The sequence below is a fragment of the Salmo salar genome, chromosome ssa13 (genome assembly GCF_905237065.1).
Source record: "Salmo salar chromosome ssa13, Ssal_v3.1, whole genome shotgun sequence".
Taxonomy (NCBI): domain Eukaryota; kingdom Metazoa; phylum Chordata; class Actinopteri; order Salmoniformes; family Salmonidae; genus Salmo; species Salmo salar.
In genome coordinates, this window is record NC_059454.1 from 82664362 (window position 1) to 82677678 (window position 13317).

Here is a 13317-nt window from a genome sequence, read left to right on the forward strand (position 1 = left end):
GGGGGTGAATACTTTCACAAGCCACTGTATGCTAATTAAATACTGTAGTATTTACTATAGTTAAAAAAGTATTGTGTTTTTGCAGACTGTAGGGTTTTTTACAGACTTTACTGTAGTATTTACTGTAGTATTCTACAGTATTCTACACCATTCTATAGTAAGTACTACACATTATCGAGAGATACTACAGTGTGTAGTGTAGTATTCTACAGTATACAACACTTTACTACAGAATTCTATAGTAAGTACTGTAGTATTTGATAGTAAACTGTAAAAAAAAAGTGATGTGGGAGATGTCTGCTTTTACTCTGTCAAGTCTTAGAATAGAGTTATTTTTATGTCAGTGTTATATTATCCTGGGTATTCTATGTCTGACTGACTGACTGTGTGACTGAAGGAGGGATGAGGATAGACAGACACACTGAACTGAGATAATACAATTATATAAAATGACGAAAGGGAACAAAACAGACAGTCCGGTTGTGTTTCTTTCAATCACGTTTATTGATTTCTCTATCATTTTTTACAACGAACATGAGCAAAAAATATATATAAATACAATAACAGCAAAAAAAGATCCAAAGAGAATAGAATTATCAGCCATTTTCATTTTTGGGTGAGACTATCCCAATGTGTTTCAAAGGATTTCTGCCTTAGATCATTTTGAATGATCTGTCTGATTCAAGATAGTCTTAAATCAGGGATACGTTTGCTGTTCTTTTCAGGGTGGACCTTCGTGAAAAGCTGTGACTTGCTGCTTCAGAAGTGAGTTTGAAACAACTAGGTAGTTCACACTAGTTTGCCACATGCAGTGGTCACAGGCGAGTATTGTGCTGTTTGAGGATAAATCCATTGCAGTTACTGTAAATATGCATCTTTCTGTTGAATCAGTGTAACTGATCAAACCAAGATGATACCCTCCTTCATCTCATCATACTGTGGCCCATATAAAGACATGCACTGTTCATCTGAAAGAGTATTCAGTAGACAATGACTGAGAAAGAGTGGAGCGCTCATCATTGCAAACATTCAATACTGTAAGGTTGAAAACAAAATAGAGAAAGAAGGTAACCAAAAAAAAAACATGTTCTACATTCAACCATACTTGGTATGTGTTCAACCAGAGTCAAGAGTTTACAGGTCAAACACCTACCAGGTAGCACCCCTGTCTTATTACAATCCAAAGCTAATACATAATCTCCTCTTTACAACAAAATAACAATAAAAATACTTTATCTCTTTTGAAAACAAAACTTTTAAGTGTTTCTATTGTTCAATCTTGAAGATGTGCATTGGCAGACTTATAACTGTATATCTATTTGTGAACATAATATTTACATGTTCTTCCTGTCTTCTTCCTCACTCTCTTGATGATTAAAGTTACTATAAATTTGTTACAGCCATTCCAAGAATAAAAACATCATCAGCAACACAGGAAATAAATATATTGCTTTTTAAAGACATCTCCAAATGATCATATAAAAACGGATATAAGGAGATAACATTAAATAACATTCGGCGATATTGGGGAACAACACATCTGTCCACCCACCAGGAGGCACTGTTGTTATTTAGTGAAACCTGCTCCTTCTGTGCGTAGCGTTTATATAAGAATAGGACTTCCTTCATCCTTCATAAATTAAACCCTTTCTCTTAGAGATCTGTGGTTTGTAGTTGCAGCACGATTATTTCATACTGTTAAAATGATCATGAATATCTTTGGTTGGAGGGAATGTGGCAGGACTACTTTTTTGTAGGCAGAAAAGAAAAGCATTCATTTTACAATTGGAATATATCCACATATATGTATTTGTGTGGCTACACACACCATGGATACACACCATGGATACACATTTACTTGTAGATTGAATTGTGAATGGAATGGGCTCATGGGACAAAACATCTTGTGATACAACATGGCAATACATGGGTCACATGGATAAAACCATGATAATAATAATATAGACCTTAAAGTAACTGTGGAACCAAGCACATACCATAGTCATTCCTCACCTGACATCTTTTAACAGAAAGGGTGGATGATTCTCTCTGTGTGTGTGTGTGTGTGTGTGTGTGTGTGTGTGTGTGTGTGTGTGTGTGTGTGTGTGTGTGTGTGTGTGTGTGTGTGTGTGTGTGTGTGTGTGTGTGTGTGTGTGTGTGTGTGTGTGTGGACAAAAGAGAGAAGGGGGGGGTTGACACAAGAAGGAGGAACTACAAAGAGAGGATAAAGTACCTGCTCTAGATTATCAAACCAGATTAAGAGATTACAGTGAAATCTCAGCATGCGAAACAGACTGAGTGGAGCAGGAATGCTAACGAGGAAGTAGCCCTGTTCACTCCATTGTCTCACAATGTCAAAAACAAGGACTATTGGTAGGCCACACGCAACATGGATGTTTAGCATGGAGTCAATTGACTTTGTTCAGTCAATCCTCAACGTGTATTATACAGCTATCAAACAAAACAGATTATTTATATACTGATTATTATTATTATACTGTCAAGTCTTCATGATGATGATATTACTGAGGTGCAACTTCAACCAAAATGAAGGAAAATGGATTGATATACACCTTATACTAACTGAGCGAAGAAAGGTCCTAAAAGTCAACCCAACCTTTAAGCTGAGTGAACAGATGCTAGGGTTCTAAAAGTGTCGCTATGACGTTGAAGCAGGATCAGAGTCACATTGCCACAATGTCACAGCCAGTGTTCCGCAGCACTCGCTCAGATCCATAGATTCCTCAACTGGTTTTTCTCATTATGTGTACCGAGTCAAGGGCTGGATTCAATCTGTATGCCGAAGTTTAGCGTTATGGATTGAATCCAGCCCCAAGTCAGCAGCACATCCAGGGCATCTGTGCGCCAGCACATTGACCATTATTCTAGAGCAAGTTCATAAACGCTCTTGCACATGCTCAACTGTAGGTGCTTTTAGTTATAGTACAGCCTCCAACTACAAGGTTGGTTGGTCTGTTGCACCCTTTTCAAAGCAAAGTAATGGTAGAGAATCCTACCAAAATAAAAATAAATCAAACAGGTTACCGTTATCACCAAACCAGCCTTACAGACATTCTGGCCGATGTAATCAGATGTTGGACACAGCCTTCAAACTGAGATGCACTATTACAGCAGTAACAAGTCATGTACAACTGAATACATTGGTACGACATGTTTGAATATACATTTAAACAAACGTAGAAACAAAACAAACGCTCTATTTTTCCTTCTCCAAAGAACCATAAGCATCTCGTCTTCATAGAAAAACACAAACCAGTGCAAATCAATACAAAATAGAAGAACAGCATCTCTTTCTGATATTTGTTGGAACAATAGATGCGATGTACATGCAAAAAACTATGAACAAACAAACTAGCCCTAAGCCTTGAGCTGTAGGAACACAGATGTGAACATAAACCATGTAAGAACAATGTAGTGTATATTCATGTTATGGAAGCCTAATCCGATTTATGACCATGTGCAATTCAAGTGTTTATGACAAAAGAGTCCTGTTTAATGTGTAGAATGTGCATGATGTGTCACTCTTAATTAATATTGCACATTGCATATGCAACTTCCCGACCTACAGTATGCATTCTGTCTTGCAAAATGGAATTTGGTCATACAAACAAACGTACAGTACATACTCACACACCTACAAACATACGCACACACATACACAGACTCAAAGGTCTTGACCTCTGTAACTCCCCATGTTGGAGATGCTATCTTCTTATGGGTTAAATTGGATGATCACTGCAGAGTGCAGCGTGGTCCCTCCTGGTGGCCAGCAGTTTAACATAGCCTTGTTTATAATTCCCACATAGCAGAGCAGAAAGCTGAGACATGGGGCCTCGCGCCTTCTTAGGGCTCTAAAGACAATACACACATGCAAAATGTCTCCATCTCTCCATTCATCCACAAAAATATGTTTTTTCATCATATGTTTTAGCTGTTGGATTATTTTTAAGCGCAACAAAATAGACATACTGATATAAGGTTATGATATATAAATAGATATACACGTTTTGTATTGTATTTTGTGTATATTTGTATATAGAGGGGCACTCTATAGGGAGGCAGCGATGAAGGAGCAACAGTAAACTGGTAAGAGGCGTTGCTTCTCCTTGCAAACTTTGAAATCATACATGTTTATGTCCACTATATCCCCTAGTTAGTCATGCAGTATAAATAGACTTCACCTCAAACTAATTTACAGAAAAGAATCAAAGCCCACACACAGAAACAGAGACAGAACTACCACCCGTTTAACTCCACCATTCTGACATCATCACTCCACTGGACACACAATGCCCGACATCTAGGGTAAACTGAAGTTGTAAACATATTCTATTCGACAAACGTAGGGTGTTAATTCTGTTATCTGTCCCTGTGTGTGTGTGTGTGTGTGTGTGTGTGTGTGTGTGTGTGTGTGTGTGTGTGTGTGTGTGTGTGTGTGTGTGTGTGTGTGTGTGTGTGTGTGTGTGTGTGTGTGTGTGTACCTGTGTACAGAATGTAGAGGTGGGTGGACATGTTAGTGAGAGAAAGAGAATGTACATCTAGCCTTTAGTGTTGATCCTCAGTTTGAAAGACACTTTCCCCGCAAACTTGTCTCTTAGAGTCCCAGGAGGAATGTTGTTGGAGATGATCCTGCACTCGATATTGATGTCTTCGTTGAGGGTGATGTTGAGGAACTTGATGGCAACCAGTGGCTGGGAGTAGTTCACCTGGGAGTAGTTAACAATTTTGAAGATATTGTTACATAAGCTTTAAGCATTCTGTTTCAGCAACATTTGATCTATAACATGTTGAAAGCACAGTCAAAATAATGCGTAATGACATTGGAACAAAAGATGAGTTAATCTAACCATAAAACAAAGATTTATAAGTGATGATTTCTGAGTGTTGCCAGGTTGGTATTGGGGGATTTTTACCTGAGCTTTCTTGCCATAGTAAGGGTAGTACATGAGGTTGAAGGTGCCATTTTCAGGGTAGTATTCCACCTCTCCAATCTTATCAGAATCTTCTTTCTGCAGGGGCAGAAGATCAAGGCCATTAGTTAGAGCATGATCTGTCGGAAGTGTGTGGGCGAGCAGGGAAAGACTGCCCAATCTGAAGGACTGGATGTGCTTTGAAAGGACACCATGACAATTAGAGTAGACTATTTATTTACATTTACTTTAGGCATTGTGTCTACCTGTATATGCTATGCAATAAAGCTGCTGAACCTCTATATCTTGGAATATAAAATGACGAGGGTGCTAGTGTAGCACTAGCAACTATACACCACATATCTACTTCTCTATTTGTCACTAAGATCACTACAGTGGCACCCTTACCCATTCATCTTTGCCAACTTTGTACCTCTGAGAGTGGAAGGACAAAATGGACGGTAACAGAAAAGAAGAGAACAACAATAACAACATACACATAGGGTTTGAAATTAGGAAATGACATTGGGTCATGCAACACAGACGAGCAAAGAAAGACACAGACATGAAGGATGGTAATGGGGGACATAGATGAGAACAAGAGACATGATGGGTTCATTCTGAGAGAGAGAGAGAGAGAGAGAGAGAGAGAGAGAGAGAGAGAGAGAGAGAGAGAGAGAGAGAGAGAGAACTGAAAGAGAGAGAGGCTCACCTTTGCTCCACAGGTGACAAATGGAGCCTGGCCATCCTTTCCTGGCAACATACCAATGACCTAGAATACAGACAGACCAACAGACAGACATGCGTTAACCTGGGAGTTCCACCACCATCCCCACTTCATCCCTCCTGAAAGCGGATCCAGTCAACTGATCATTGTTGCGATTGTCGATAAAACAATTCAAAAAATGGCCAACATTGTTTGTACTTAATTGGTATGATCTCTTCCAGGTTCCCAACCATTCACATGACTGCTCCATCCCCCTCTCCCGTACGTCTCCTAGCAACATGCCAAGTTCTTCCCTCCCCAGCCCTTCTCTGCTCTCTGCTTCTCCCATACCCGGTTCAGCTTGATGATGATGCATGGTTTGCCAGCCTGGTATCCATAGGTATGGTCATCGAGGCCAGAGCATTTCTCTAGAATGGTGCGGTTGAACTGGCAGGAGCGCTTGGGGTTGTTCTTCACATCACCACTGTCTGCCTGAACAAAGTACTGGTCCGGTGTGCACTCTTCATTCTTCTCAGCCTGCAGAGAGTTGTTGTAGGCTGGATGGGAGAGAAATACATTTTCACCCTGATGTTTTCCACAATAGAAATGTAATTACGTGGGACAGACACACAGCGAGGCAGAGACAAGCTGACAGACAGACAGACTCACAGGAGAGGAAGTTGTCCAGTGTCTTGATGTACATGTCCCAGGTCTCAGTGTTGGTGGTGTTGTAGGTGATCTCCATCGCCTTTCCCCTGGGTCTGATCATCATGCCTGCAGAACAGAGAAGAGAGAAGATGGGGAGGGCTTTTAGCCAACATCACATGTATACTATACTATGTGTGATTGTCCGGGCTGTTACTGACTATACAGTAGCAGTTGTAAAGAGACTTGCCAAAATGTTAGCTTGGATTCTGAGGTTTTAGTGTATCAAAACCTCTTAGAATGTGGTATTGGTGTGTTGGTGTATTAGTTCATCCTACCTGGTGTGCCAAGCCTGTCCTGCCAGGTGGGTTTGTAGTCATCCAAGGTCTGCAGCATGACGTACATGGTGAGGCAGAACATGCCTGCTAGGAAGATGTAGAACACTAGGTAGAAGAGCAGGATGAGGCCTGGGAGGGAGACAACCAGCAAACAGATACAGTATTAACATCACACAAGATCAAAGGAAATGGAACATTCAACAAAATATGGCTTTTCCCAAAATGGCACTCTATTACCTATACAGTGGGGCTATTTCAGATGATGGCCATTCCATATTCCCCAATTATACAGAATAGGGTGCCATTTATTATTTGCCCTGTGTTATAACAAAGCCTTAAATGCTGACAAGTGAAAATGTCATGTAGAGTAGGTGTTATGTTGTCTATGATCCAAGTCTTTTTTTGGACACTTTGGACACACAACCTGCACATAAAGACACACGCCCTTCCCCCAGTCTTAAACAAGGCAGATTAATCCAGGATTGAATGTCTGGTCTTTGTCCTAATTCATTATTAAGTAACACTAACAATGGGGGAGAGAGCCGAGATGAGGGGGAGGGTAAAAGAGAGGGAGGGAGGAGTGGTGACAGAAGTAGAAAGGGGAGGAGGAGAGAAGACCCCTGGAGATTAGGGCAGGGGGTCAGGGGATTAGCTGCCATGTACAGTATTCCACTAACACAAACCGTATGGAGACCAAACCAACACGGTAACATATCAGCATTGGGCCCAAAGGGAACGGGTGGCTACTGAACCATTCTGTTGGGTTGATAAGATAAAATCACCAGAGCTGCTAAATATTATATGGTCATACAGGATGTGAGATATACAATTAGTGTAAAATATAATGAATAAAACAGGTGAGTTGACTGAGCCTATCAGTAGCCCTCCTTCCCTTCCATCTGCCATCTCAGCATTGTCACCTGAGACCAGTCCTGGGGTGTAGGCCTGCTGTGTCTCTGCTAGATGGCCCCCAATGTGGAGCTCCACACCTGGGCCCTGTCAAAGAACAGCATGAGGGCTCCCTCTGTCAGCAGGCCTAGAGCTGTGTGGAGCCGTGGGCCTCACAGCGCAGCCAGGCTTACAGGGATCCATAACCAAATAGCAAGGGGAAGCTCCTCCATGGGATAAAGTTACAGACACTGGAGCTTCTTGGTGAGTGAGAGGGAATGTGTAAGTGTGTCTGTCTGCCAGTCCCCAGGGTGAGGGGATCTACATAGATATGTAACCTTATAGAGAGGATCGTAAGCGGAGAGGAGAGCAGAGCGGCATCCTGTGGGGTGAGATGTGGTGAAGAGAGATAGGGATGGAGCGGGAGCTGTGGTACTTAGTGTGTTGGAAGGACAAACCCTGCTGTACAGGCCCTGGGTCTAGCCCTGGCTCTGGAACAACCAATGCTGAGAGGGACTACCATCAGGGAGGGGAACCTGACGTTATTTATCTGATCTAACATTATGGGGCGTTATGGTGACCACAGATACCACCCATCCCTGTGGGGAGACAGACTGGGTGTTGTGTGCAAACCCAGAGAGAGGGTCACCTTCCCCCTGACCACACCAGGAGGGTGTCCAGTTCACTGGCTGTTCTGCCTGACCTCTCATCACCATGCCCCGGCCGATGATGGACACCGTGCCCTCTCTCTTTCACTCTTACACCGCCTCTCTCTTTTCATCCCCCCATCACCGGGAGAGTTGAAAGCAAAGAACAAAATGGCGGGGCTGAATAGGGCGGTAGCATCCTGTGCTTTCCCTCCTACAATGGCAACATGGACGCCTTTTAAAAGGTGTCTCTTTTCTTTTTGTTTGTTTGATTAGTGTTCAAACGCGGTGGACGCTGTTTTGAAGCTGGGTTATGAAACAAGAGGCTTTGAATGGAAAATGTGGTAAGGATAAAAGAATATGCATGTGATATGGCTGTTTTAATATTCATGTACTTTTGAAATTGCCGATGGATCTAAGAACTATTTCCATAATTGTGAAACACACGCACACACACACACACACACACACACACACACACACACACACACACACACACACACACACACACACACACACACACACACACACACACACACACACACACACACACACACTTGCATTTCCACAATGAACAGTAGTGCCACCATGATTGGGATGGTTTTCTACACCATCTTATCTGAGCAGTGTGCACTATTAGTGGAAAAGGTGGCCATTACACTCGCTAGAGTTCTGTGTGCATAAGATTGGTGTGGTTCGTCTATAAGTCTCCATCTTTGTTATGTGGGCTGTGGAGGAGGTCAGAGCTGATTAAAAGACAGATACATGTAGACTAGCACCTGGATACATGGATCACCTAGGCCCAGACAGGTAATAAGGATGTACTAAGTTCAGGGACCATGTATAGGCTATAAACGTTTAGGCTCACTACAGAAATAGCCTAATTAACAAGCCTTAGAGAGTGCAGCTTAACCAGGCCACCCGTCCTCAAAGCATATGGGACACACTGAGCTGGATGAAGGAGTGCATTCTGGGAGAATTACTTCAAAGGAAACTACAGTCAGTGAACACAGCACTCAGTAGACCTATGACTTACATTTCTCTCCATTCATCAATATCATAGCAAGGGCACGGTTTCTGGTGGAAATGTGAAATGCAAGGTGTGTGTGAGTATGTGTGTGTGCGTGTGTGACATCTCAAATCATTGCATTCACATTAAAGACAGATTACATCCGAAACCATTCTGATTAGATGTACAATCAATTAAAGGGAATGTTCTGAAATTGATACAGTTTGATTTGACAGCTACAATTGATACTCCGCTGGCCAGCCAATGAAGTCATTAGATTAGGCTTAAATCCTGCACAGATTTACTCACACTAAGAGAGGAGAGGGCTGGGGGGTTGGAGGTGATACAAATAGAATGTGGCCCTCAGCTTTACCCAGATTAAAACGCCTCAATGTCATTAGAAAAGAGCGATTTGAAATAGTTGCAGGCTATTAAGGACGTTGAAAGAGCGCACAAGTTATAAAGTTGTGGTCATCGCTTAAAATCTCGGATGCTAGACTACATTACCTATTTTATTTCAGATCTTGTCAGTGCAGATTATTGTTCTGATCTTGACACTAAGCAGACGATACAACTTTAATCTTATACATTTGATTCTTCATTGAAACAAAACGTACATTGTAAAATTGATTGCAAATACCCTATAGTTGAAGTAAATACCGCAAACCCACTTCATTTGCGTTTGGTAAAGCCTATTCAACTAACTTAATAACAGGTCAGGCTAATATATTCTGAAGCTATTTGAAGTAACAACTGGCCCTCACATCTCAGGAAGGGGTGCTCTGCGCCAGAAGATAGTTTAAGTAAAAACAGTTACATCTAAAGAGGCCTACTGTCGCCTTTAAAAAGTAGGCTACAGCAGAGAATAGTATTTAAATGGTGTGCACTGGCATATTCATTTCATAAAAAATATTGGCACTGCCTCCACCCTTATGTCCAGACGCATTGCGCAGGAAAACTCAGTGGCATAAATTAATAAATGAAAAAGAAAGATGCAGATAACATTTTGCCCGCTCCCACAAGAGCAATACACACATAATGCCGCATTTGAATTTCAGCACCGCCTTGCACTGGAAAGCGACCAATCTCATTAAGCGATCGCTCGGGTGAGGCAGCGGTTTGAAATTGCGCATTGAACGCTACACACATTTTACATTTCTGCCTGGTCACATTATTTGACTCTTTACGCATTCATAAGTATTCAAACAGCACAAATAAAGGGTGCTCACGACATCATTGTGAAGCCTGCAGCCAACTAGAAGGTGCTGCGGACCTGCTATTATGTTAGAGCAGGGATGGGCAACTCCATTCCTCCGGGGCCTGATTGGTGTCACACTTTTGCCCCAGCCCCAGCTATCACACCTGACTCCAATAAAAACGAATCATATTCAGTTTAGAATGCAATTCATTTCATCAGCTGTGTTTGCTAGGGATGGGGGAAAAGTGTGACACCACTCCGGTCCCCGAGGATGGAGTTGCCCATCCCTGTGTTAGATGTAGTGGGGCCATCTGTGCTGCATTGCTGCAGGCGACCATTACTAGGTAGAAGACTCACCCCAGCTGCTCCCTGTCCTGCCACAAAATTCTCGGGTCCTGGAGTTCCATATGAAGTCCTTCCAAGTGCTCTTCTCAGCATCCTTTGCCATTTTGCTAAATTTGTTTAATCCACGGACTGTTACCGGGAGTTATAACCTAATGTAATAGGCGTTTTGGTGAGATGTGAAATATTTTAGTCAGATAGGCTGCAGAAAGTCGTTAGCGAGCGCACAAATGACGAGCTGTTTGAAAGAAAAGGATGAACTATCCGGCGGCTCCGTGTTACTGTATCTAATTACAGTCAATCTATACTAAACGACGGTGGTGTTGACACTACACTCAGCACAAACCCGGTATCTGCCCTCCCCCAGATCTAGTTAGCATGCCGCAGAGTTTTGATGAGTGATGCAGAAATGTAGTGATACTGCGGTAAAGCGTTCTCTCTCTCTCTCTCTCTCTCTCTCTCTACCAGCCTCTGTCTCGCTCAACCTCACTTACCCCTCAAGCATCACCCCCTCCCCTACCCATCACTCCAACCCCTCGGAGGAGGAAGCTACAATCATCCTCCTCCCCTCTCACCAGAGAACACCAGCAGCCAACCAGCTTGCCTCTCTAACCAATCATATGCCCTCTACAACCTGTGTTGCTCGCTTAATGGCAGAGCAAGGATTTGAGTGAAAAGCAGTCCAGCAAATGATATAAGCTCTTGGGATTCCTCATGCAGCTCGTGCATGTGTGTGAAGACAGTGGTGCTGCTCATAGATTGGGCTCTTGAACATAGCTCATATAGTAACATCCATCTAAACAAAATGTCTCCCCCTCAGCATCCCCTCCCTGAAACCCACACTGTTGAATAATGCAGATTCCTCTGAGGATTTATTCATTATGTTGCGGTTAATTCCCATGCAGTCCTCTAAACCCGGCTGTCATGAGGGAAGGAGAGGAGGAGGGAGGACCATATGGTGCTGCCTCACACAATATCAATATGATGCCTATTTGCACACAACTGGCAACTGACGTCTATGATATAGGGAATGTAGCTCACTGCTTATTTTCGAGGGAGTTGCCTTAGCTAAATTGATGCATTGTGTGTCAGGGGCGTCTGGTCTGCCAGTCAGTCTCACAGCAGTGCAGAGGTCAAGTCTAAAGGCTGATGGATTACTCTGCAGTACTTCTGGTGCCATAGGATGTGGCCAGTGTGTGTGTGTGTGTGTGTGTGTGTGTGTGTACATATACTGAATTGATAGGTTCATGAATCTCAGAGAGAGAATGGTAACTGGTACAGTGGATGTGAATGGTGCCCTCACTTGGAGATCTAAGACATTGCAACACGTCTGCGTCTGGGTGGTGTCACTGGGTTCATAGCCTTGCAGCAGAATCCTGTTAGAGTGCATTCTGTCTGTCTGCAATGGTTTTAACCAGAGACAATGTTCTACATTCACCACTACTTATCTTACCAATGATATTAAACGTGATACATAAGAGATGTGAAGAGATAAAGCAAATAGATCATATTTGTACGCTTCTGTTTGTCATGAAATGAAACAAAGACATGCAAAAAATCCTGTTCATTATATAAAACTGATTTAATGACAATATCAATGTGAATATAGCACTACAGTGATTTCCAAGATACACCGTATCTTACCATATCAATATACTATGGCACTCATATAATGGCCACTGTTTTAGGCGACACGCAAAGCTCACAGCTTCTGTAAACTAGTTTGTAAATGATGCCTAATTTATCAATTGTTGTAATAAATGTTTAAAAAGATGACTACTTGGTATATCTGAAATACAATTGGGCACACTTATCAATGGGTTTGGGATATAATCCAAACTCTGACATGTTTTCAATGTAAGGAATGCATTGCACTTCCCCTCTCTCCCTCAACATGGTCCTCATCTCTGTTTGTTTAGTTGCAATTATAGTCAAATGGGTGATGATAACCTTGAGTAGCAACAAGTGAAGCAGTATCTTGGTAACATTGGTGCAATGTCACTTGAACATTTTGGATACTTTTTCACGGAGTGGCACTGGAGCTGTACAGGTTGGTGCTAACTAGTAAAACAACGACATCAACCAGGAGACATTCAAGTGCCAGAATACAAGTACAGAGAGATTGACTCTTTACAGTACAAACTTCATCTCACATGGTTTTCAGTAAATCAATTAAAAGTATGTAACAATAAGCACAAGAGTAGTAATGTTAGATATGGTCACAAATGCCATTGTAATTCAATAAACAACAACAGTAGCTAGTAGTAGTTTGAGATAGCAGCAAAGTATTTCAGAAAATGTCCAAACAATGGTCAAACTGAGTTGTTCAAACCTGTACATAAATTCAATGTATGTAGAAAAGGGCATAAATACCACAACTGTATGTACTGCTTAAAGGGAATCTTGCATAAATATGATACAACAATTGTGAGACCGCCTTTGTCTTGAGGGCTTGTCATGTATTGGTAAATCCGTACAGTAATGTCTGTGTGGACCAGTTGCAACAGATAAAGTACCCAATAAAAAAAAGTAAAAAAAAAATATATATGAACAAATACATTTATACATTATATGCTACATTAGATTTATTGATTACAAGTATGAAAGTGGAAA

General features: G+C 41.9%; 1 protein-coding gene across 2 annotated transcripts; it reads right to left on the bottom strand.

Annotated features, from left to right (window-relative positions):
- Positions 1-480: 480 nt before the first annotated feature.
- Positions 481-11181, bottom strand: LOC106567875 (sodium/potassium-transporting ATPase subunit beta-2). 2 transcript variants are annotated; one of them, XM_045692265.1, is made up of 8 exons: positions 10720-11181; positions 6621-6749; positions 6307-6411; positions 5989-6194; positions 5644-5703; positions 5340-5366; positions 4935-5030; positions 481-4727 (listed from the first exon to the last, which is right to left on the bottom strand). In XM_045692265.1, the coding sequence occupies exons 1-8, from the start codon at positions 10808-10810 to the stop codon at positions 4560-4562; spliced, it is 882 nt and encodes a 293-aa protein (XP_045548221.1). In that variant the 5' UTR covers positions 10811-11181; the 3' UTR covers positions 481-4559. The 2 variants fall into 2 exon arrangements, with proteins under 2 accessions (XP_045548221.1, XP_013993191.1); XM_014137716.2 differs by lacking the exon at positions 5340-5366 and having other exon boundaries at positions 10720-11179.
- Between the last annotated feature and the right edge of the window lie 2136 nt (positions 11182-13317).

Bases quoted from the DNA above. Each gene is read 5' to 3' on its own strand.
- LOC106567875 (XM_045692265.1), bottom strand. From the start codon at position 10,810: ATGGCAAAGGATGCTGAGAAGAGCACTTGGAAGGACTTCATATGGAAC. The intron at 5,031-5,339 runs GTAAGGGTGCCA...CTGCCCCTGCAG, and splicing joins AAGTTGGCAAAGATGAATGG to AAAGAAGATTCTGATAAGAT. The intron at 4,728-4,934 runs GTAAAAATCCCC...AACTACTCCCAG, and splicing joins ACTATGGCAAGAAAGCTCAG to GTGAACTACTCCCAGCCACT.